General features: G+C 44.0%; 2 protein-coding genes across 2 annotated transcripts in view; one reads left to right on the top strand and one right to left on the bottom strand.

The window, feature by feature from the left end:
- Window positions 1-554, bottom strand: part of STS (steroid sulfatase (microsomal), isozyme S) — a 181025-nt gene extending 180471 nt beyond the window's left edge. The window contains exon 1 of the mRNA XM_012656840.1: window positions 516-554. The gene's annotated coding sequence lies outside the window, so the exon portion shown is untranslated. The remainder of the gene's footprint in view (window positions 1-515) is intronic.
- Window positions 1-22976, top strand: part of HDHD1 (haloacid dehalogenase-like hydrolase domain containing 1) — a 69842-nt gene that overhangs the window by 20480 nt on the left and 26386 nt on the right. Inside the window, exon 2 of the mRNA XM_012656842.1 lies at window positions 9523-9741. Within this exon, the coding sequence (XP_012512296.1) occupies window positions 9523-9741 (219 nt within the window). The remainder of the gene's footprint in view (window positions 1-9522; window positions 9742-22976) is intronic.

Raw genomic sequence — 22976 nt, 5'->3', positions numbered from 1 at the left:
AACATAATGAAATGCTGCCTTCTTAAAGGAAATAGGAAAGCATTCTTCTATCAGCATCTGCGCCATCTGAGATTCTGCTTTGAAAAATCCATGTAGGAAACGTGAGAAGGAAAGGAGATATATAGGAAAAGGAGATATGATAGTTCATCTCGGCAACCAGAAAAAATTAATTTAAAAGGCACTTTTTGTGCATGTGCTTTTAAAAAGAGAGAACAGTATGCATGTAAGTAGCAGTGTTATTCAGTATCATCCCGGGCTCTTTCCTCTTTATTATGCGTATCAGTTTCTTGCACAAATGAATGTAAACACAAAATCTGCAGGATTGAAGACTCACTCTTCATTGGATAGCTCAACTTAAAGATTTTGCAGCTCTCTTAAATCTATAAATCCAGATCCATGGCCCTTTTATATCCATCATCCTCACAGCTGCCAGCCAGGCAAACAGCACAGCAGTTGGAAAGCCCCCATGGTGACCCCAGGACCCTCCCGTGTGCCTGCTGTCCCTTGGCACCTACCTGCAGGTCTCTTCTCTCTGGGAGCCTCCCTGCTCTCCGTATCTGGGACAGGCTGTCACCCTCTGTGAACCAGGATATGTCGCTCCTCTCTTAAATGATCCCTTCAATCCCACCTCCCCCATAATTAAATGGAAAAGAGGAGTGGAACTTGCTTTTACCCCAGAGGGTGTGGGCGTGCAGACAAGACTCCCTGAGGTTCCCGGGAGGGGATGGCGCCATGCCCGATCTCCAATCACCTGTGCCCCCAGGGGCGGGGGTGATGCGACTGGGGACAGGAGCCCAAAAGACATGGGTGTCCCCTCCTACCTGAGAGAGCTCAGCAGGGATTCCTCAAGGCTTCCTCCACTACAGAAGGGTCACTTTCTGAAGGGAAGTTGACAAATCCCAGGAAGACTTCCTCAGGCTGTGCTCCAGGGAGAGCTCACTGGCCTTGTCATGGTCACCGGGTATTCTTAAAATCATTCTAGGCTACTTGTATTTGTTAACATTGTAACTGTTTGTTTTTCCCCCACCTTCACATAACCCAAGGCTCTAAGGATTTTCTCCTGTTTTCTTCCAGAAGTTTTATAGTTTTGGTTTTGCATTTAGATTTCTGATCCTGAGGATCAGTGTTTTTATTTCTTTCCCCAGTACAGATATATGTTTCCAAATGCTGCTAGATATGTGTGATCCAGCAGCAATTTTTGCACCAGTTCATTTTTTAGTGATTTTTAAATTGAGATATGGATTATAAGGAAAAAATTCACAGACTGATACCTATACCTATTAGGTGGAATAATTGCTCAGGCCAATGGATTATGCCAAATGCTAATTGAAAGTTTTATGTTGCAAATGATCACTCAGTTAAATTATCATTACTTATCTTTATTTTAAGCGATATTATTTTTTCTTTACAGTTCAAAAATGATAGCTTACAGCCACAGAAGCAATATTCAAATAGTTAAATACTTCTTTCTAAGCCCAATAGGGCAACCTTCTAATTTGAAGCAAGTATTACTGAGTAGATCAGTAGATCATTGTTCTTCATCTTACCTTCTCATCTTCCTCCCGATACCACTAGGAATTTGTGGTGGGTGTCTAACATAGCTTCTACCCAACTTTGTTCTCAGGTCTTAGAGGAAATCCCTTGGGTGGATAGGTCCTTGTGGTTGGCTGAAGGTGACATATTGGTCGGTCTTCAGGTGAGGAAAAACATTCTGATTCATACAGTGGCATTTTCTTAATCACTCTTTTTGCTGGGTTTCTCTTACCTTTGCAGGTATTTGTTTCTCTGTTTATTTTGTTCAACAAGTATTAATTAACTTTTCCAGTTACAGATTTATTTAACCTTGCTTGCAAGACTGTTTTGTCCTCAGTTGTCCTGTTTTTCCCAGTGCCTAGCACAGAGTATGTACCCAGAAAACATTTGTTTAATTGAACTTCCGAGCATGTGCCATTTCTGCATACTCCCGATTGATGTCTGTCTTCTCAAGATTGTTTTCTGTGATTCTAATCAATATTACATGTTCTGTTTACTTTTGTGACGCAGGACTTTCCCAACTTATAAATATTTGTCCCACAAGGACCTCTGTTCTCAGTCATTTGAAACCTGGACTGAATTTTAATTTGGGGGAAAAGTAAATTTTAGGTTGGTTTGGATTCTAATTTATACCATTGCAATTTTTTTTAAATCCAAAGTGTAAATAAAATAACCTATGTGTAGCAGTGAAGAGCGGTGAGCCAGCCATACAGTCACGCTCTTAGCAGTGCTGTGCTCATCACTAAGCAAAACGAGCAAACCACACGACGAAATGTTGAACCAGGTAGGTTTGCTTTTGGCGTAGTTTATAGACTGGTATTTATTCATGGAAGCAGAGTTGGATGGAGATCGTGGAAAACCTAAAAGAGAGGAACAAAGTTTTATGTCTCTGGATTTTGATGGCACTAGATTTTGACAATGTCGGTCTTTACTTTTGGTTTCCCTTTGCTGTGACATACTTACATCTGATTTTCGTTCACACTCAGCCTCACTGGTCTACAGTTTTGGAATATTTCCCACAAATTACAGTGCCTTTGTGATACATGTTGGGATGGGAGAATGTCGTGAGTTAGGTTTGATGGCAGACCTGGAGATGGAGCCAAGGATAAAACTCAGATATGCCAGCACCCAAGGCCACATAGTTGTGACAGTTCTCCAAACCATGCTAGTGTTTCCTGACCATTGCAGTTCCTGCCCTTGAACTCTGTCCGTCCTGTCTCAGGGCCTTGGCGTAGAGGTGGTGTGGAGGTCAGTTTATTCTGATTGGCTGTCACCAGAGGTGGGCCGAGGGCATGGTTCAGGATGCAGGGGTGCCTGTGGAACGTGGACTGGCGAACGAGGCTGGGCAGGGGTGGGGGCCACCGCCCAGCTGGGAACGCGCCTAGGGTTTGCTTGTGGATCCCTGCGGTGGCCGGGAAGAAACCAGGGGCAGGGTTGGGGGTGGCCATGCAGGTCTTGTGGGTCCAGTCAGTGGCCTAGTGTGTTTGTCCGGCTCGGTGACTGTCTCCTTCGATGGGACGTGAGTGGCTTGGGCATGCCGGAGTTTCCTCTGCCGTCCAGAAAGCCAAGTGTGCTCCCCAAGCCAATCCCATGGCACGCCTCGCTTCTAGGGAGCTGTCCCCAGTGTCCCCAGGCCATCAGCCTCCAGTTGGGACTCCCCAAATCCCCCCCTTGCCCATGATGGAGCTTTCTCAGTCCCCTGCCTTGCCTTTGAGCCTCTGCAGAGGCAAACGATGGTGGCCGACTTCTGCCATACAAGCTCCCAGTGAACAGCCTTTGCTGCTTCTCATTTGCGGAGAGCTTCATTTACCTTCACACACGATTTTTATAATTTAACTCACTTCCTCCCTCACCAGCCTTCCACCAGAACCTGTTTTTTCCACATGCTTCTCCTGTCTTCCTCCACAGTTAATGATGCCTTCCTACAACACTAGGGCAACCATGTGAGTGAGCATTCACACAGGGATGCTCTGAGCAGATAGGCTCTTCCAGTCCTGGAAAGAGGCAGTTTGGTTTGGCCTTGCTGTCATGGCTGCAGCCTCGGTCTGGCGCACCCTCAGAGCTGTGTGCACGGGAGCCACTCTGAGAGGCGAGGCAGCGCCACCAAAGAGATGTGGGCTCTGTGCTGTGCGCTGGGAGCATCAAGAGCAGTGTTTAACAGCTGTTGCTGCAGTGACCTTCCAAAACAGTTTTTGCCATCAGGGTTCTAGGAATTATTAAGCAAGCGTGGCTGTGTAAGAAGGTCAAAGCAAGCCCCAGGCAACCCCAGATATCAGATCTAGCCCTTTCAGAAGGCACAAACCCTTCTCCTGTGAAGGGCTAGGTTTCCAGGCTCATGTAATTCAAAGCTCAGTTTTTAGGATAGCTGTGCTACTGACCAAGTCGTTGATTTTTGGAGACGCAGGCGTATTTTCCAATAATAGCCTTTACGAAGCTGGAAATGCTTTCACTAGAGGAAAAAGAGGATTTTATGCTAGAACATACATATATAGCAAATATGTAAAAGTTTCAGTAGTTATTCTCAAAAGAAAGTCCCCAAGGACAACTATTATTTCATATGTAATGATCCTAGTACTAGAAAATGTATTTTTTAATCCTTGATTTCTCTTTGAGAGAGGTGAACCAATTAACTAATCCTTTAAATATACTGTGTTCCATTAAATTGTCAATGTTTTTATTCCAAGATTTATGTTTCTTAAAAAGAACTAGCTTATTAGGGCGTCTTTTTATAAGAGTGTTACCTTGCCATGTTTGTAGGAATGCTGTGCATAATTTTCATTGAAATCCACATCTCATTTGATGCAGTATTACCTAATTAACTCGTATTAATTGAGAACTCCAATTCATTGCAATCGTTTGCTGCAATTAACTTTAGAAAGAATGGGGCATATTTAAGGGTCCTTATTTTGTAAACCTTGATTTAAGTACAGATATATTAACATAAATCTGATTTGGAGGTGAGGGAAGGGAACAGGAAGAGAAATACAACTTGAAGGTTGTAATAGGAGGCAACAGAGGAAAGTGTAGATTGGGATGAATGCCATCCCATCGTGGATTGTTCTTTCTTCAATGTCTACTAATAAATCCATACGTTAAAATTAAACATTTCTTAGTTAAGATTGATCCATTTTTAAAATCACTGACCTTATGGAGCACAGGTCTTCAGTGAAAACATAACGCCAGGTGAGTGGTTCTCCACTTGAGCACACATCCAGATCACCTGGAGGGCTCGATCAAACACTGCTGGGCCCCACCCAGTTTTTTGTTTCTGCAGATCTGGGGCAGGGCCTGCTGTGGTTTGAATGTTTGTCCCGCCAAAAGTCATGTCGAAACTTCGTGCCCAGCCTGGCAGTATTGAGAGGTGGGGCCTTTACGAGGTGATTAGGTCATGAATGCTCATCCCTAGAGTGGATTAATTCATTCGTGGATTAACAAATTAATGAGCTAGGGGATTAATGAGTTACCAAGGGAGGAAAAGAGACCTGAGCCAGCAGCTCAGCCCCTCACCATGCGATGCCCTGTGCCCCCTGGGGGCTCTGCAGAGCGTCCCCACCTGCAAGAAAGCTCTGACCGGATGTGGCCCCTTGGCCTTGGACTTCTCGGCCTCCAGAACTGTAAGAAATCAACTCCTTTTCTTTATAAATTACCCAGTTTCAGGTATTCTGTTATAAGAATTTGCAGTTTGGACAACTTCTCATGGAACACTGATGCTGCTGGTTCCCGGCCCACACTTTGAGAAACAGAGGGCTAAAGAAACAAGTGGTGGAATATCTTAGGTGAACAGAACTAATGGATTTACAATTTAAATCTCTTCAGTAATTACCAATTACCTCCAGTTACCTACTGTGTACTCACAGTGGTTTGGGAAAATGACACCACCATAAAGACATTCAGAAATACCGCTGCCCCCTTTTCCTCAGCTGCCGCTAAGGTGCTTGGTCCTTCTGAGGAGGCGAAGGCCGCCTTGGGGTGAGGCCCTCAGTCATCCAGCAACTAGTGCCTCGCTGGGCAGCGCCGGTGCCAGGGCCGCAGTCTCTGAGCTTGCCTTGTCTGCTGGGCGACCTCCTCCTGCACTGCAATGACGGTGAGATCGATGCCCTCGTTACAGCAGCTGATAAACCTGTTGAACGTGTGGGCCTGGCTGCATCTGCCTTGGGGGCCTCAGCTGCAGTGTGTGGGTGCTGGTGGCCCTGCTCCAGCAGCTGGTGCTGCATGAGCCGGAGGCCCTAACGCCCCCACCACCGCTGCCCCACTGGGAAGGAAGTGGAAGCAAAGAAAAGAGTCTGAGGAGTCTGATGACACAGGTTTTGGTCTTTCTGACTAAACCTGTTTTATAACATATTCAATGAAAACCTAAACTGAAAAGAAACTAAAAACCAAAAAACCCCAAACTGCCAAATTTCTAGGTGAGGGCAAACAGGCAGTCTGTTAACGTCTATATAAGTGCCAGATTGTGATAATTTGGTTTTAGCTCAAGATCAGCCCTTCCATGGAGTTTATTTTGTATTTCAGATAGGAACCAGCCTATCTGAAACACAAAACACTGGCTTTAGGTTTTTCCTTTTTTTTTTTTTGTAGTTGGAAATAAAATTAAAACTATGTTCAAGATATGTCAAGATTGGCCGGCCACGGTGGCTCACGCCTGTAATCCTAGCACTCTGGGAGTCCGAGGCGGGAGGATTGCTTGAGCTCAGGAATTCGAGACCAGCCTGAGCAAGAGCAAGACCCTGTCTCTACTATAAATAAGAAGAAATTAGCCAAACAACTAAAAATAGAAAAAATTAGCCGGGCATGGTGGCACGTGCCTGTAGTCCCAGCTACCCAGGAGGCTGAGGCAGGAGGATCGCTTGAGCCCAGGAGTTTGAGGTTGCTATGAGCTAGGCTGATGCCACTGCACTCTAGCCCAGGCAACAGAGTGAGACTCTGTCTCAAAAAAAAAAAAAGATATGTCAAGATAAGTTTTGGGAAAAAAGGCATTAAATTGATTTGTTCAAGTTGTAGAAGATGCACAAAGTCTAACTGGACTAGTTGGCAATAATAAACTCAGGTCACAGTCCCTTATTCAAAATCCGTGGGGCCAGATGTATTTAGATTTAGGGTTTTTAATTATTATTTTAAAAAGGTGTTAGAATGCACATGTCCCATGATATGTGACACTCTCGGGGTTCTCAGGCAGCACCCTTGATCAAATCCATTAACATTTCTATAGGGAAATATGTGAACGTTCACACTAAGTGTGATAACAACCTCTTGCCAGGCCACGTCATATTTTGCAGCTAAATGAAAACTTTCACTGTCCGTGTGGGCGTCTGAACAAGGGCCTCTTCCTGTGCTGGGTGGGGCAATTAGTTAGTGAGTGTTCATGAAGCTAGTTCCACGTGCCTGATAGGTGTGATGCTTTGGTGAATTCCAAATAGTTTTTTTTTTTTTTTTAGTATTAATAGAATATTTGGTAAGAGGCACTTTAATTTCTCAGATTAAGCAGCTGTTTGCCATTACTGAAGCATTGGGGTACAGAGAGAAAGCAGATCTTGTCCTTTCCTCGTAACTCGCAGTTACTAAAAGCATTCCCTGACAGTTCCACCTAATGATGCTCAGAGGAAACTGGGCCAAGTGGGGTGCTCAGGGCACTGCATAGATTATTTCACTCAATAGACACAACAGCCCCCAAGGTGTGTATCATGATTAAATGACCAGCATCCCATTTTACAGATGTTAGCCAAGGCCCAGCAGGCTTGCAGGGTATGTAGTACAACGAGGATGCAGTATGATCTGTAAAATGTCCCCATTTTACAGATACTTAAACCAAGGAGTATCTCAGTGGCCAGTAAGCTGCGGAGGGTTCAGACCCTCCCTGAGTTTTCACACCCTCTCGCCTGCAGGCCAGCGGCTATGTTTACCACATTTCCCCAACAGACCTACGAAGTCAGCATGGTGAGGAAAGTTTACCACACCCCTCTCAGGCCCACCAGCCCTGGCTTTCCCAGCCCCTCGTGGTAGGTCTTGCATGAAAGCGGGACGGGGAGCAAAGTCAGGTTGTATAATACAGGCTTGTTAGTGACAGATGGATCGATGGGTGATGTTTCGCCATTAAATGATACAACCCACGGGCTTAAATTGGAGTTGTGTGCATGTTTGCATGGTGCGGTGGTACAGCTTCCTGAAAGGGAGAAGCTGGGGGAAACCCTCACCCCTTTTATCTTTATTAGGTAAAACAACCTGCCGCTGTCCACTGTGGGTCAGGGATGGGCTAGCAAGCATTCAGATACATTCATTCTCCATGAGCAAAGATGCCACTCAGCACATTGCCAGCCTTGGAAACCTAGAGGCCATTGGCCTGGCCTTCCTCCAGGTGCAGCACTTCCTTCTCATCAGTGTCATTTAAGCCGGAATGCCTCACATTTCCCGCCTGGGAACCACGCCTGCCACTCAGGATGAGAGTAGCCTTTGGCCCTGGTGCTGGCTCCTGCCCCATCCTCTGAGCCCTCCTCCTCCGCCGTGGCCTGCCTGGCACTTCCTGCAGCCCTCTGCACGTGCCACTTGGATCCCAGCTGGGAGGGAGGCCCCGCTTTGCACAGGATGTTTTTCTAACTCACCTGTGGAAGGTAGCGGTATATGCGGCTGTAGCATGTTATGATAATACCTGTCGAGTTTCCTGGTAAAAATAACACTGAAGCAATTTGAAAAGCTTACAGCTCCTAGCAAGCAGGGAAGAATATGCGTCTCATAGCTTGGCACCACTATGTCAGGCTTATTTATTTTATTTTAGCTTTTTTTCCTTTTACAACGCTGTCCCTTTAAGTGTGCTGTCATCAGCGGGTGTAGTCATCATTTGATCTGAGGAGTTTAATTACTTGTTTAGATCCTTCCTTATTCCATGGGGGATTTAGGATGATTTTATCTAAATTGTGAAGAAAAATGGCTGTCTATGCAGTCCCCTACAGATTTATAATCCTACAGTTCTGTATCTTTTAAATTAAACGCTCTGTGACATTTTAAGCTTTAAATAAACACTGTTTAAAGCATTTTAGAGGATATAGCTCTTTTTCCGTCTTTGGAATCCATATGCCCCGCCCCCTCTTCCTCTTTGCATGCCTGCCTTAGCGGCTGCCCTGAGCAGTACTCCTCCTGGCCTCCGTTCCCTAGCTTTGCTCTTCAAAACCTGACAGTAGTTTCTCACTTGCTCGGTGCCTACAGTTTATCTTTGTGAGTCTTTCTCTCTCAACTACTAGAAGAAAAATTCAAGATAAGAAAGGAAAACGTGCCGCCTCACTGCCGCTCCATCCATCTCCTGGCCCTGAGAGCCCTGGCCCTTTCTCCCCCTCACGGGGAGCAAGAACATAATAGGAGGCTCATTACTGGGTGACCCTCCATCAGAGGACGCGTTTCACAGCTCTCCTGTGGAGGAGAGTGGGCCAGCCCTTCTTCCCATCGGGGAACTTCTTTAGGGAGACCACGTGCAAGGCAGGTTGCATAAAAGCTCGAGTTTCTCAGGTTATTGTACAAACTGCAGCTTCTACAAACCACCGAGGAAGACTTCTTAGAGCCTACTCTCTTCATTTCAGGGATCATGCCTTAGCAATCTCAAGTGTCCAGAAGGGTGGAGACTCTGAGATTTGTACATTGTACAGCACTGCAGTGAAATACAGCTTGTGGTGGAGAAGCAAGGAGAAAAATAGCTAACGCGCCAAAGATGAAATTCCTCCTGACCCAGGGCCACGAGTGGTTTTGCCATGAAAAGCAGGGAAAGCATGGAGGAGGGAGGGACAGCATCCATCACAGGGTTGGGGGTCCGGGGCCCGCTGTATGGAGGAGGCTGCTCAGAGTAAGAATGGCCACACACATTTTCAGTTTACTCGGTTCTCTGGGAAAGCCTCTTCTCACTGAACATGACCTACCTGACACATAAGTACGCTGATCTGATACAGACGTATCGTTCATGTAGTGTGCGCTATAAAAATCTATCTTTGTCTCATTCTGTTTCTGCAGATACTGAACGGCTGTATTCAGTGGTGTTTCAAGAAATATGTGGCCGCTACGGGAAGAATTACACCTGGGACGTGAAATCCCTGGTTATGGGTAAGAAGGCGCTGGAGGCCGCGCAGATCATCATAGACGTCTTGCAGCTCCCCATGTCCAAGGAGGAGCTGGTGGAAGAAAGCCAAGCCAAGTTAAAGGAGCTGTTCCCCACGGCTGCGCTCATGCCAGGTGCGGTCCTCCCCCCTGCATGCGGAATCACGCTTGTGAACATCAGCAGCGTTGCTGTAAATCACTTGCACGGTCGGCCACAGGGCACGCTTAGTCTGTCCTCTCTTGTCTTGTTAAATCTCGGAACTGAGTCTCTCCCGGGGGCTCAGTGAGAATAATATGCATCAGTTTCACTGATTTCTGGGGTCCAAAACCATTTGCGTTTTGTTTATATCAATATTCTGTAAAGATTATGTTGATGATGGAATTGCTCCAAAGTTTAATAGATGGCTTTGGCTTTTTTCTTTTCAAAATCAGATATAGGATTAGTATTTCAGCAACTATTCAAACTTTAACAAATTGATAAGCAGCTAAATCTCCCCAAAGAAGCTTAATTTTTTTTAAAAAAAAAAAGAAAAAGTTAAAAGCCGAACTCATTTTTAGCCTGTCTGTTTGTGTGCCGCGCAGCCCTTTGTTGACTTGTATCCAGTTTTCTTTTGAAAGGAAAGATGACTTTGTTCCCTCCAGGCTTGTTAACTGACGCTCAGTCAGAATGGGATTGCCTGCTGCTTCTTGCTAAAAGTGAGAAGGTCAAGAATGTTCTAGATTACAGATCCAAAAATGCTTGAAAGTAGACTGTTTTGAAGATCCTGCTAGGACAACATGGTGAACACTGTCTTTAGAATTCCTGGCGCGGACGAGGGGAAAAAATTGCAGTTATGGCAGTAATTTTAGATTTAAAGTTATATTAATATGAATCACACACATTTTTGAAATGTATGTTATTATTTATATTTATACATATGTCCAAACATGTTGATTGGATATTCCTGGGAACTAGAGAATGTTCTTGCAAGGACCCAGCTAATGGCAGGGCGTATGTTGAATTAAACATACACACACATGCTTATACACACACGTACACAGATGCAGACACATACCCTTTGTAGTCATTCTGTCTGCGTCTGCTGCACGCGGTAGTGTCTGTGAACCTCAGGCAAGCGTACAAGCACCGCGACACTCAGTTCTCTGCATCGTATGTCTTTCTGCACCTTTTACACCTGAAGTTACCCTGACAAGTCTTGGCAGAAACACCTCCATACAGTTACTATATTTTTTTTTAATTGTGATTAAAGAAAAAACACACATAGCATGAAATGTACTATCTTTTCTACTTTTAAGCACACAGTTCAGCAGTGTTAAGTGTGTTCACATTATTTGACCGTGGATCTCCAGAACTTCTTCACCTTATAAATCTGAAACTCTATGCCCATTGAAGAACAACTAACTCCCCATTTCCTCCTGCTCTCAACCCCTGGCAACCACCATTCCACTTTCTAAAATTTGACTATTATGGGTACCTCTGATGAGTAGAATCCTACAGTATTTGTCTTTTTGTGACTGGCTTATTTTATGTAAGCATAATGTCCTCAAGTTTCATCCATGGTGTACCATGTGACAGGTTCTTCCTTTTTAAGGCTGAATAATATTCTGTTATATGTGTTGACCACTTCTTGTTTATCCATTTGTCTGTTGATGGACATCTGGGTTGCTTCCGTGTCTTGGCTATTATGAATAATGCTTATACAATCATGGGTATGGAGATACCTATTTGAGACCCTACTTTCAGTTCTTTTGGGTCTATACCCAGAAGTGCAATTGCTGGATCAGGTGGTAATTCTATTTTTAATTTTTTGGGTGACCACCAGACTGTTTTCCATAGTGGCTACCCCATTTTATATTCCCACCAACAGTCCACAAGGGTTCTACTTTCTCTGCATTCTCACTGACACTTTATTATTTTCTGTATTTTTTCGATAATAGTTATCTTTTTTTTTTTTTTTTTTTTTGAGACAGAGTCTCACTCTTGCCCGGGCTAGAATGAGTGCCGTGGCGTCAGCCTAGCTCACAGCAACCTCAAACTCCTGGGGTCAAGTGATCTTTCTGCCTCAGCCTCCCGAGTAGCTGGGACTACAGGCATGTGCCACCATGCCTGGCTAATTTTTTCTATATATTTTTAGTTGTCTGATTAATTTCTTTCTATTTTTAGTAGAGACGGGATCTCGCTCTTGCTCAGGCTGGTTTCGAACTCCTGAGCTCAAACAATCCGCCCGCCTCGGCCTCCCAGAGAGCTAGGATTACAGGCGTGAGCCACCGCGCCCGGCCTGATAATAGTTATCTTAATGAGTGTGAGTCGATATCTCATTGTGGTTTTGATATACATATCTCTAAGGCTCAGTGATGATGAGAATCTTCTCAGGTGCCTGTTGGCCATTTCTGTGCCATCTTTGGAGAAATGTCTATTGAAACCCTTCGCCTATTTTTAATTTGGTTGTTATTTAGTTGTTGAGTTGAAGGGCTTCTTATATATTCTGGATATTGACCCCTTCTCAGACATGTGACTTGTGGACATTTTCTTTCGTTCTGCAGGTTTCCTTTTTGCTCTGTTACTTGTGTCCTGTGGTGTGCGTAAGTTTTTAAGTGTAAAGTCCCATTTGTCTATTTTTGCTTTTGTTGCCTGTGCTTTTGGTATCATAGCCAAGAAATCTCTGCCAAATCCAATGTCATGAAGCTTTCCCCTATGTTTCCTTTTAGGAGTTTTATATTTTTACATCTTACAGTTGGGTTTTTAATCTATATTGAGTGAATTTTTGTATATGGTGTTAGGTTAGGGTCCAACTTCATTCTTTTGCATGTGGATATCCAGTTTTTCTAGCACTATTTGTTTAAGAGACTTATCTTCTCCCTATTAAGTGGTCTTGGTCCTCTTGTCAAAGATCATTTGATCATATGTGAGGGTTCATTTCTGGGCTATCTATTCTGTTGGTTTTTAGGCCAGTACCACACTGTTTTGATGACTGATATGTTTTGAAATCAGGAAATGTCAGACTTCCAACTTTGTTCTTCTTTTTCAAGATTATTATGTCTGTTCAATTTCATATGAATTTTAGGATGGATTTTTCTATTTCTGCCATTGGGATTTTTAGAAGGAAAGCTTCTAATCTGTAGGATTGCTTTGCATAATGTGAATATCTTAACAATATTAAGTGTTCCAATCCATGAACATAGGGTGTCTTTCCATTTCTTTGTGTCTTAATTTCTTCCAGCAATGTTTTGTAGTTTCCGTGTACAAGTCTTTCACTTCCCTTAAGTTTATTCCTATGTGCTTTATCCTTTTTGATGCTATTGCAAATGGGATTGTTTGTGTAATTTCCTATTAGGATTGTTCATTGTAAGGGTAAAGAAGTACAACTGATTTTTTTCCCGATATTCTTATGCTTCTTCTAAAATGCAACTGATTTTTGATGGGTTTGTGTCTTCCAACTTTGCCGAATTGGTTTATTTGTTTTAATAGTATCTTTGTATGTGTGCAATCTTTAGAGTTTTCTACAGATAAAATCATATCATCTGCGAACAGAGATAATTTTACTTATTTTCCAACTTGGATGCCTTTTCTTTTCTTGCCTATAATTACCTGGCTAGGACTTCCACTCCTGTGTTGAATAGAAGTGACAAGAGTGGGCATCCTTGTCTTGTTCCTGATCTTAGAGGAAAAGCCTCAGTCTTTCTCCATTGTGTACGATGTTAGCTGTGGACTTTCCGTATATGGCCTAATGTGTTGAGTTAGTTTTTTCTATCTCCTTTCTACTTACCGGTCTGTTCAGATTTTCTCTTTCTTCATTATTCAGTTTTGGTAGGTTGTGTGTTTCTAGGAATTTATCCATTTCTTTTAGGTTTTCCAGTTTATTGGCACATGCCGACAATGGTATTCTCCTTTAATTCTTTTTGTATCTGTGGTGTTAGTTATGTCACCTGCTTCATTTCTGATTTTTGTTATTGGAGCCTTCTTTTTTACTTTGTTAATGTAGCTCAGGGTTTGTCCATACAGTTTGTCTTTCACCTAAGGCCCTTGTGGTTTAACATACAAATGGTCATAATGTACAAGGCGTGCAAATGTCTTATTTCTTCTATGTCCTGTTTCTTCTTCAAGTGGTCTTCCTTATAGAATTTTGGCCTATATCCTAAGAGATCCTCGAAATATGTTCTACTACGATTCTAATAAAATGATGTTTTACCTAGCTAGTCAGGTAGTAGTTTGGCTGGAATGCGAATGGATCTATTTAATGGAATCTGCTCTTTAAGTGCCCAGGTATCCGATGAGGTAAGGTGCCAGTCACAGAAAGTCACAGATGACCAACTAGCCAGGAGCTAGTTCTTCAAGGATAGTTTAGTTCTACAGAACTTATCTGGATGGCTCTTTTCTTTCTCTGCTACTTTTTGACCTATCCTCGGAAAAGGGTCAAAGGAGCTATTTAGGTTTTTTTGTTTTTGTGGAGTTTTTTGATTCTACAAATCTGGTTTTGTACTTATTTTAGCTTTTACTAGCCTCACAGTATAGAGTAAGTACTTACTAACAGTTCCAAAAGTCTGTCTTTGAAAACACGAGATATTCTCTACACGCCACGTACAGTTAGCTGTGTTTTGACAGAGAGGTGCGCACAACATGCAGAAAACATGAAGAGCGTCGAGAAAAGCCCCCGACAGTGCTGGATGGAAGGAACTTACGATCCGTCTGGGATGCTGGGTCAGACCAGGGACAGGGGTCAGATGATCTGCCACTTTGATGTTCTGAAAGGAGTTAGGCAGGACAAGACAACATGGTTAGAAATTACACTTAATCTGAAGGGGAAGAAAAACAGAGAAGGGATATGAAGGACTGAATGTATAGAGTGGAAGGAGGCTGTGCCCAAAGCTTCCGCTCAGAGTTTCTGCTCAATAACTTGCCAGTTGCGAAAATAAGAATAAAATAGGTCTTCTCTCCTAAAAGGAAATGCTTTAGGACCAAGATTCCATTCATTCTGTGTTCCTCCCATCTCTTTATCTGAGCCAAACCCGAATTCCACTGGAAAGGTGACCTTGTGCCGTCATCGTTCTGGTGACCAGATTCAGAGCTTGCCGCTGCCCTCTTCCTTGTTGTTCTAGGTGTTCGGTTTGCTCACTTAGTACTTGCGTCCCATTCTTAAACTGTGGGTGATGGTGTAACCCTTGACTTTATTTCTTTTCTTTCTGAAAGTATTTTCTGGTAGGGTATTTTAGGTTGTGGAAGTCACCTTGAGCTCATTAGAAAAGACAGCTGTCTGGAGAGGCTTTATTATTAATTCAACATCGTTCTTTTTCACGTGCTTTCAAAGCAGCGGCTGAGCCCAAGTGAGTGTTTAGTGAGTGAAACTGGAGGAGCGAATGGTAGAAGACCAGGGAAAGCAGCCCCTGGTTGTGCTGCAGGGGCGTGTCTGTGCCCTGGTCGTGCTACAGGAGGTCTCTGCGTGGGCCTGGTAGCCTCTGGGTGGACCAAATGGACGTGAAAGAGACAGAACTGAGCTGAGGCACTCTCACATCAGCTGCTTAGTCGCTCACAGTTCTGGAAGCCCCTCTCTGCGAAAAGGTGGGCCAGCACCGCCCTTGGTGGCAGTCCTTTTGGGCAGTAAGTCCCGTAGACATGTGCTATATGACTTAGTGGTTAAATGTAAACCGTCAGCCAGCCGTGGGTTAAAGTATTTTAAGAAAACAGACTTATCTTTTAAATTGTGGCACATATTTTAGAAAAAAAATACATGTGGTTCATCTCTTATGAATTTTCTGGGGACTTTCAAAATATGTACTACATTACGACTGGAAATGTACATGGCATTACTAAAAAAAAAAATCTTGACTCAGTTACCTCCCTTGTGTCTTGCGCAAATCCTTTCAGTAATAAATCCTTTGGGATAGATGAAACAATACATCTCTGCATAATTTGTCGAGAGTAATTTGGCTTAGAAAGCCAGTACAAAGAAAGTCCATGCCTCTTATTGTATATGGAGTCCCCCCAGAAGGTTTTCCTCTCATCCCGGCTCTTGGCTCATCCGCTGGTTTCCCTGAGTGTGGGATTGCACAGAGGAGGCACCCAGGGTGTGGCATCTGGGCCAGTGGAGAGGAGCGAGGTAGGCCGTGCCGAGTCTTGAGCACTCTGTCCCTGCTGGGCCAGCCCTGCAGACAGGCACATCAGCCTCACGGCTCTCCCCTGTGACTCTTGGCCCCTGCCCCCCACACCAGGCTGCCCGGCATGAGCAGGACACAAGCCACACGGGTATGCATCTGAGTGGTATCCAAGTCCCTCGGTGCTGTCAGCGTCCATCATGGTCGTGTTGGCAACAGGACTGAGGACTCGCCAAGTGTCACATCCTCAGCGTTTTCTCCTTTGGGGTTGTGTGTCAGCCTCCTGCCACCTGCTGCGGCGTGGTTACTCTTAGGATTCCCACTTCACAAGGAACGGCATAGAGGGCTGCAGGGTTTGAGTTATGGCTCTGATTATGGAGGCTGGCCTGGGACACTCTACTGCCCCTAAAGATGTGGGGGGCGACCTTAGGTCCAGGGAGACAACAATAAAGTAGAAAGGTATGAGGATATGTCCTAACTTAGTTCACATGGACCGGCCCTTTAAAGTCATGCGTAATCCACGTAGAGCATCCCTGTGTGTTTAGGGACTGTGCCTCGAAAGGCTCCGTTTCTAGTGGTCGTCTTGATGTGGGAATACTTCGCGGTTCTTAACCACTGGGCGGGTCTGCTGGTTAAGCTGAGAGTCTGTGGTTTTTAGTTAGGTGTCTTGTATTTATTGGAGAGCCATGCAGTTAAAGGACACACATATCAAGTGAAAAGGAAAATCATAAGCTAACAGTCATGATAGTAACATTGAACTTATGTCACGTTCTTTTCTATTTAACAAATCAAAATTAGGCCCATGTCCAGGAAGATTGTAAGGAGGGAGCCTTAGAAACAGACTGTTTGCCAGTCGGATGTAAACGATAACCTTTAAAATTCTTATTCTCTTTATCCTTTAAAATATCAGCTTATTTCATGAAGTATATGGACATTATTTCTTTTTTCTGGCTGAAACATGCCAGTGTTCATAGACTGCTTATTGCCTTATTTGTGATTTAATGAATTGTAATGAAGACATCTTAGACTAAGGAAAATGAAATACAGATCTTTGCTTCTTATCACCTTAGATATGACATAACTGATGTAAAGATTTTTCTCAAATTAAAAAATTATAATTTCTGCTTTTAAATGCACAGTGGTTCTGTGGATTTTTAAGTCGTTGGGTATATAAGATAACAAATGAGAGAAACCCTTGCATCAAGTGCCCGCAACACAGCACGGCAGCGTAGAGCCACACGGAAAGGCTCTGGGCTGGGAGGTGCCGGGCACTCTCCGCTGGGAGCACAGGGCCGTGTTGTGCTGATGGGCAGCTAGGCTGCAGAATGACGCCCAGTCCCCGCAGAATCCCACCGCCCACTCGTAGCCTCCCAGCAGCGGGAACGGGAATGACAACACATGCACGTATAGTAGGGGTCTGTTATTTTACTTATTTTCAACCTTGGATGGTCTACTCGTAGCGTGTTTTCACTCAACGGACAAAACGTTTCAACTGGAGTTTGGTTATTGGTTTTCAGAAAATAAAAGAAATTATATTTCTTTTTTACAAAAGTGAAAGCAGAGTCTGCAAGAGATACTTGTGCACCTGTGTTGATAGCAGCAACTCAAGTGTCCATGGGCGGATGACCAGATAAAGAATCGTAGTGCATGCATACCGTGAAATATTACTCATCCTTAAAAAGGAAGGAAATTCTGATACATGGTGGAACACGGATGAAACTTGAGCACGTTGTGCTAAGTGAAATGAGCCAGACACAAAGAACAACTACTTCCTTCATTACAAAATTTACCTCTTATTTTTCTATCCTTCCCGATGTTACTTACCTCTTTTCTTTTACCTCTTCTGCATGCACAAGATTTGTTTGTTATCTAGTGGGGCTGGCAAGTTTTTCCTGTGGTTCTGGCTTTGCAGACCCTAAGGTGTCTGTCTCAACCTCTCCACTTTGCCATTTTAGCAAGACACTGGCCAGAGGCAGTATGTGCGTGAGCTGGCGTCACCATGCCCCGATAAAACTGTCTCCGCACATACTGAAATCTTGGATGTGAAGGACATGAGCCCCTGGGCCCTCCACCCCAAGCTGTGCATCTAAAATGCCACGCTGGATAGAAAACAGGGTATTTATTCTATTTATAAACAGACCCAGAGAGACTTCAGATGTTGAGTGACCAGGCACAGAGGAGGGTGCAGATAAAATTGGAGAGGCAGCAGGTGTCTGCCCCCTGAGCTATGGGACCTCTGTGTCCTTTACCTCACCCTTTTTTATGCACAATTTAAAAAGATGCTGGAAAACTCTTCTGGCCATGGATGGAGCAGCAGTGTTTAAAGGCGGATGGGTCCTCACTCCCTGCCTTGCCCCAGGACCAGCAGGTCAAATAAGCACAAACTGGGCTCTTGCAACTGCTTTTTTGAAGATTGGAAAGGAGTTAGTTTATATTTATTTTCACAACTGCTTTACTTCTGTCAGCATTTAATGTTTTTTGAAGAGGAAAACACAGGTTTCACACACTGTCTTTCTCTGCTATCAAGTGTCACAAATTTGTATGTCAAACATCGGAACTTCAGTGAGGAGAGTTCATGTGCTTTAAGGTCACCTCACAGATAGGACCTGAATGCATTCAAGTTTTCTCCTGCATGATCAACCCATTGTGTTAGTGTGCTGGGAGTGCCCTAATAAATTAATGAACTGAGTGGCTTAAAATACCAGAAATTCATCATTTTACACTTCAGAAGGTAGAAGTCAGAAATCAGGGTGTGGGCAGGGCCACGCCCCCCTGAGGCTCGAGGGGAGGGTCCCTCTCCCTCCCTCCAGCTGCAGGAGGTTGCCAGCCATCCTTGGTGTTCCTTGGCATGTAGCTGCATCTCCCCAAGCTCTGCCTTCATCTTCACAGGCCGTCTTCCCTGTGTGTCCTCTGTCTCCAGATTTCCTTCTCCTTTCTCTTATAAAGAAATCAGTCATTGGATTTAGGGCCCCCCCCCATTCAGTATGGCCTCATATTAACTTGATTACAATTATCAATACAAAGAGCGTATTTCCAGATAAGGTCAAGTTCCCAGGCTAGAAGCGGACATGAATTTTTGAAGGAGGACGCTTCAACCCGGCACACCCCCATCCATTCTTTCCTACTCCTAGCCCAGTTTGTCACCGTCCTGGGTGCCCTGGAACCCCATGCCGCTGGAGCCAGGATGCTGGGTCAGCGGCTTTGTAAGTGTGTCCGCCAGCTCCTGCCCTCTTGCAGGAGTCTGGCTCCTCTTCCAGTGCCTCAGCCCTATTCTTTTGTTTTACTTCCTGCCACACTCCCTCACACCCGTGTTCTAGCAGAATTGCTCAATTCCATAAGACAGGGCCGGTTTTTCAAGCAGTCATGATCCCTGATACTAGCTTGGAATAGGTGCAAGGCCCCTAGGGAATTGGGACTGAAGATCTTCTGAGCGTGGCCGAGGGCCCTCTCCGTCACAGCAAGCACCTTTTCAAAGCCACACAGTTCATTCGGAATGCCTGGAAAAAGGGAAGAGGTGCTCTGCCAAAATCAGCAATGTCTAAGAAGGAAGCATATCCCCAGCAGCTTGGGAATCATCTGAAAACCGATGGCTAGAGGCATGGCTCTGAATTAAATCCTTACGAGACGCACTGACACTGGCTGTGGCTAACGGAAGCGTCCTGCCAGGGAACTAAGAAGCAAACAGTAAGGTTTTTAAGTGATGGCTCCATTTTAATGGGCAAATATCTAGAAGTTATAAAAAAAGTTAAAAATCTGTGTGTTAGCCAGATTTCCTAAATTATGTAATATTTCTTTTAAATCTGTACTTAAAGCTATAATGTTAAAAACTATACATAGGGAATTTAATTTTGATGATTTTCTAATGTCAAAGACAAACAAAGCCAGACACTAAAGTGGTCAGCAGAGATTTTCCTCGGTAAGGTACTCTTGCAATAGGGGAAAGAGTCCAGCAGGAAACTGGGCTCAACTTCGGTTTGCACAGAGCTGACCGGGCATTTGAAGGGGAAATTCAGGGAGTGGGGAGGGGACCGGCTGCGGCTCAGAAGAGTCAGGGAAGTGAAAAACTACAGAAAGCACCAAGGTGGTTGTTCCCTGTGAGCCCATCTGGGTTTGTCCACAGGCACTCATGGAACTTAGGCTGCTGCCCTCCCATGGAGGCTGGGAGGAGCTGTAAGTTATATCGAACCTACCTGAATGTGATTATGGGGCCTGAGTCACCTGGCAGGCAGCCGTGACCACTGTTTCTCTGATGATAAAGTAGCCTTCCTCCTTACCTGCTCTGTTTGTAAAGTTTGTAAAGACTGAAATGTGCGAAGGACACTCCTCCCTCCTCACTGTTGATCTTCATTATGGATTAACTTCCCTCTTTTCTCTCTCACACAAGGACTTCATGACTATCACATTATCTTAAGATGGAATGTTAAATACACTCTTAAGTTGGAAACGAAATGAATACAAACTGTATGGGAGAAAAAAACAAACTATAACCAAACTGTTACAACTGGTAAACCAGCTTTGTGTACAAAATGACATAATCCTACTATAATTTCTTTGTTTTCTGCCTATGTAAGCAAGCTTCAGAGTGGCATTTCTTTGGAATTTCTTACCTAACGGCCATTCTCAGCTTTGCATTTGAATAAGCTCTTTAAAACTCGATTCTCATCCTTTCCATTATTTCAGGTTGACACCTGCCCCATGGCTGCTTCACTCCAATCTCTCCGGTGGCCTTCTCTATGTCTGTATGTCTGTCTTTTATAAGGACACCAGTCCTGGGAGTTAGGGCCCACCCTAAATGCAGAGTGATCTCATGTCAAGAGCCTTAACTTATAATTACATCTGCAAACACCCTGTTTCCATGCAAGGCCATATTCAGAAATACCATGGGTTAGAACTTGGGTATATGTTTTAGGTGGCCACTGTCCCACCTACTCCACCTAGTCGTGTAGCCTTTGACCTGTAACACTGCGGTGTTAGCTGACCTGCCTGTCAGGTCATTGTGAAAGGCACCTCTAAGGAAGGTGTGTGCCAAAGCACCAGCCCACGCAGGAGGGCCAGGCGAGGAGGGCCGGGCACCCACAGCAGGAGGCCTGTGTAGGAGCAGAGTCCCACACCGTGTATCCCGTCCTAGGACTGTGACAGTGTCTGTTCAGCTTAAAGGGAAGCTGGGTGGCATCCATCAGCTGACCAAAGGGCCCACCACAGTGGCACATGCTGTCTTCATTGTCTGACTCTGCAGAGATCTTCTAGACTTAGGCCCAGGACGAGGTTCTGAACGCACACGGCATTGGTGGTGTAGTCGGTCCTCAGTTTCCTCTCCCTCTTTGTACTGTCAACCCCCAGTAGCCCATCTTCCTTCGCTTCCTCGCCACGGGTCTCAGGGCAGGGTCACACAGAGAATGCCAGACCTGGTAGGGTTTTGATGGATAGGTCCACTCAACAAATTCCAGGAGCACACCTGAAAAACTCGTGTCAGCTAGCAGTCCTTTCTGTATTTTTCCTTTTTTAGTCCAGTTGCAGCGTTCTTGTTCTCACCTACCTTCTGTCTCCAGGATGAAGTAAAATGGAAACATTCTTGCTATGTACAGTGCTGATTCTTCACTTTTCCTAATTCTTCCCCTGGAGACTAATCCAGTGAGGGCTGATTCTTTGTAGCAACAGACATCCATCTTCCTGCCCTTCCCTAAGGCTGATAGAAGCACACCAAGTACTAGGAGCCGGTAGCTGGATTTCATTTGTGCACTTAATTAACCAGCTTCTCCCTAGGACAGAACTCCATTTGCATTTTCAGTCTTCTACTTCTCAGGGAGAGCCGATGAATAAGAAAAAGTTTGTGCGCGCTATTTAAAGGATACAGAAGTTTTTGAAGGAATTAGGCAGTTATGTATCAGGAAATTAGAATCATTTCTTCCTGGCAATACTCTGAAGTTTTACCTGATGATACGATGCTGGTTCACATTTATTTGGGGCTTTCTTTGCTTGGAAAGTGCACCCACGTCATTTTGCACACCCTGCCCTTCTCATGCCTTACAACCATTGCTCTTTGAGAGCTGACACAACCGAGGCCCACAGAGGGCACGTGATTGCCTGAGTCCTGTGGCCTGGTACTATGGTCAGAGCTTTGTCTTGGGGTTCATCTTCATGCCGGCCCCAAATATTACAGAGGATCTCAGCGTGCTAGGGTTGGTTTAAAACAGTCTGAAAACATTTTCGATTAATTTCACAATCTATAAAAATGTCAACAGGCATGTACTCCAGTACAGGCTCATTGGTTCGTTCATGTATGCTGCTACTCAGCCACATTAGGGGCATTGCACAATACAGTATGCACAGAAGCAGAAGGTTAGAAGCCAAAATAAAATAACGTATATTTAAAATTTTAAGATGAATAGCACCAAAGCGCTTTAACAAAATATTCTTTTTACTATGTGTTTTGGAGAGAGCCATGTGTTTTAAATTTTCTCCTTTATTTTTTTTTTTTAAATGTTGGTTTAAAGTTGGGTAATATACTAATTTAAAAATCTTGTTTTAAATTCAAGTCACTTTAATGCTCAGCTTTAATCACTGTGCATATTCAGACAGAAGTTCATTATTGGCTATTTTTTTTATTATAGCCATTCTTTTATCTCATCTACCAGTTAGCTTATGGTTGAAATTGAAAGTTAGCTAATAAATTTAATCTTCCAGATATAATCAGTGGTTGTTGCAAACTAATTAAATGGTGTGGCATTTTAATATTTTTAACCAGTGGATCCAAGCTGCACTGAAGCTCTTCACGTAGGATATTTTTACTCTGGATAAATATCATTTTTACATGTGGAGGTATGTGTCCGAGTTCATGAGAGCTCTGGTTCTCTTGTCTGGCTTTTTTCTGGTTTTGATTTTAGGGAAATGCTGATATACCGTAAAATGAGTTGGGAAGTGTTCCCTCCAATTTCCTGAAAAGTTTGTTTGGAATTGATTTTCTTTCTTTCTTGGGTGTTTGGTACGTTCACCAATGAAGTCATCTGATCCTGGGTTATGGGAAGGTTTTTGACGACAAATTCAGTTTCTTTCATGGATAGAGGGCTGTTCAGATTATTAGTGTCTTCTTGAGTGAGTTGTGTATCTTTCAAAGCATTATCCCATTTTATCAAAGTTGTCAGATGTATTGGCATTAAGCTCATAATATTATTTTTTATCTTTATTGATTTTAAGATCTGTAGTGATGTCTTCTCTTTCATTGTTAATATTGGTAAATTTGAAGCTGTTTTCTTTTTTTCTTGATCAGTCCAGCTAGAGGT

Source organism: Propithecus coquereli, unplaced genomic scaffold, assembly GCF_000956105.1.
Source record: "Propithecus coquereli isolate 6110/MARCELLA unplaced genomic scaffold, Pcoq_1.0 Scaffold52, whole genome shotgun sequence".
NCBI lineage: Eukaryota > Metazoa > Chordata > Mammalia > Primates > Indriidae > Propithecus > Propithecus coquereli.
The sequence above is the reverse complement of the archived record's forward strand: the minus strand, read 5'-3'. Positions and strand labels throughout refer to the sequence as shown.